General features: G+C 39.9%; 1 protein-coding gene across 1 annotated transcript; it reads left to right on the top strand.

Moving 5' to 3' along the window:
• The first annotated feature begins 657 nt into the window (after positions 1-657).
• LOC149005204 (uncharacterized) lies at positions 658-1,160 on the top strand. Its single transcript, XM_089135813.1, has 2 exons — positions 658-882; positions 969-1,160. The coding sequence occupies exons 1-2, from the start codon at positions 658-660 to the stop codon at positions 1,158-1,160; spliced, it is 417 nt and encodes a 138-aa protein (XP_088991939.1).
• The last annotated feature ends 415 nt before the right edge of the window (positions 1,161-1,575 follow it).

Consider the following 1,575-nt stretch of genomic DNA (forward strand, 5'->3'; position numbering starts at 1 on the left):
TTGAAGAACTTAAGAAATAGATTTTGAAAGAAGCACATAAGTCAGTATTCACCGTGCTCCAGGAAGTACAAAGATGTAGAGAGATCTAAGAGAACATTTTTGGTGGATTGATTTGAAGAACGACGTGGTAGATTTTGTGGTCAAGTGTGACACTTGCCAGCGTGTTAAAGTAGTTCAACAACCACCATTTGGACTTTTACAACCGCTTCCTATCCCTAGTTGGAAGTGGGAAGACATTACCATGGACTTCGTTACCTACTTACCCCAAACCAACAATGGGAATGATACTCTATGGTAATCATTGATAGATTGACGAAATCATCCCATTTCATCCTTATTAAGATTACTTATAATATGGATAAGCTAGCAAGTCTTTATATGGACAATGTAGTATGTCTACACGGAGCTCTAGTGAGTATCGTATCTGACAGATATCCTAGGTTCACCTTAAGATTTTGGAGTAGTTTGCAGAAAGCATTGGGAACCCAATTGAACTTGAGAGCTCATCATCCATAGACTGATGAACAATCTGAGTGGACAATTCAAATTCTGGAAGATATGCTTAGATCTTGTATTGTTGATATGGGAGGCAATTGGGATGAACCTTTAACTTTGGTTGAGTTTACCTACAACAACACTTATCAATCAACGATAGGCATGGCTCCGCTCAAAGCACTTTATGGAAACACTTGTAGAACACCACTGTATTGGACTGAAACTGGTGAAGGAAAAGTTCTAGGTCCAAAAATGACTGAAGCTACAAGTGCAATGGTGGACTTGATTAAGGAAATGATCAAGTCAGCACAATCAAGACAGAAATCTTATGCAGACAAGAGAAGGACTAATCTAGAATTTCAAGTGGGGGAGAAGGCTTTTTTGAAGGTATCACCTATGAAGGGGGTGATGAGATTCAATGTCAAGAAAAGCTTAGTCCTCGGTATATTGGCCTTTATGAGATTATTGAGAAGGTCAAACCGGTTGCATACCGCTTAGCATTACCTCCGTCCTTAGTTGGAGTTCATGATGTGTTCCATATGTCAATGCTATGGCAATGTGTAGAGAATTTGGAGCATCTCCTCCAACAAGAACCCAAAGGTCTTGGACCTGATCTTTCCTATAATGAAAAGCCAGTTGAGATCCTAGATAAGAAGGACAATTAGTTGTGAAGTAGGACCATGCCTTTGGTGAAGATCCGGTGGAAGAATCATACCCCCGAGGAAGCTTTTTGGTAGAAGGAAGATGAGATGGAAATGAAGTATCCCCATTTCTTTGGAAACCCAAGTACGCTTTCAATTTCAACTCACAACCCTAACCTGAAAATCTATGTTGTAGGTTCGAAAAGCTGAAGTGAAGGTAGGAGACAGCTTGGGCCACCTCATCTGAATCCATTGGGTCTGACCTAGAACCATTAGAACCAATGGATGAAGATGAAGATCCCATTATGGAAACTCTGACTAACATTGGAAGAAGATGCTATTTGAATGATAATGGACTTGAAGATGGACAATGAGTACAGTGTTGACACAATTGGAAGGTCCTACAAAACCAATTAAGACTCTTTCATTAGTTGGAAAA

Source organism: Hakea prostrata, chromosome 9 (genome assembly GCF_041222555.1).
Source record: "Hakea prostrata isolate BN-2017 chromosome 9, UWA_Hpros_2, whole genome shotgun sequence".
NCBI lineage: Eukaryota > Viridiplantae > Streptophyta > Magnoliopsida > Proteales > Proteaceae > Hakea > Hakea prostrata.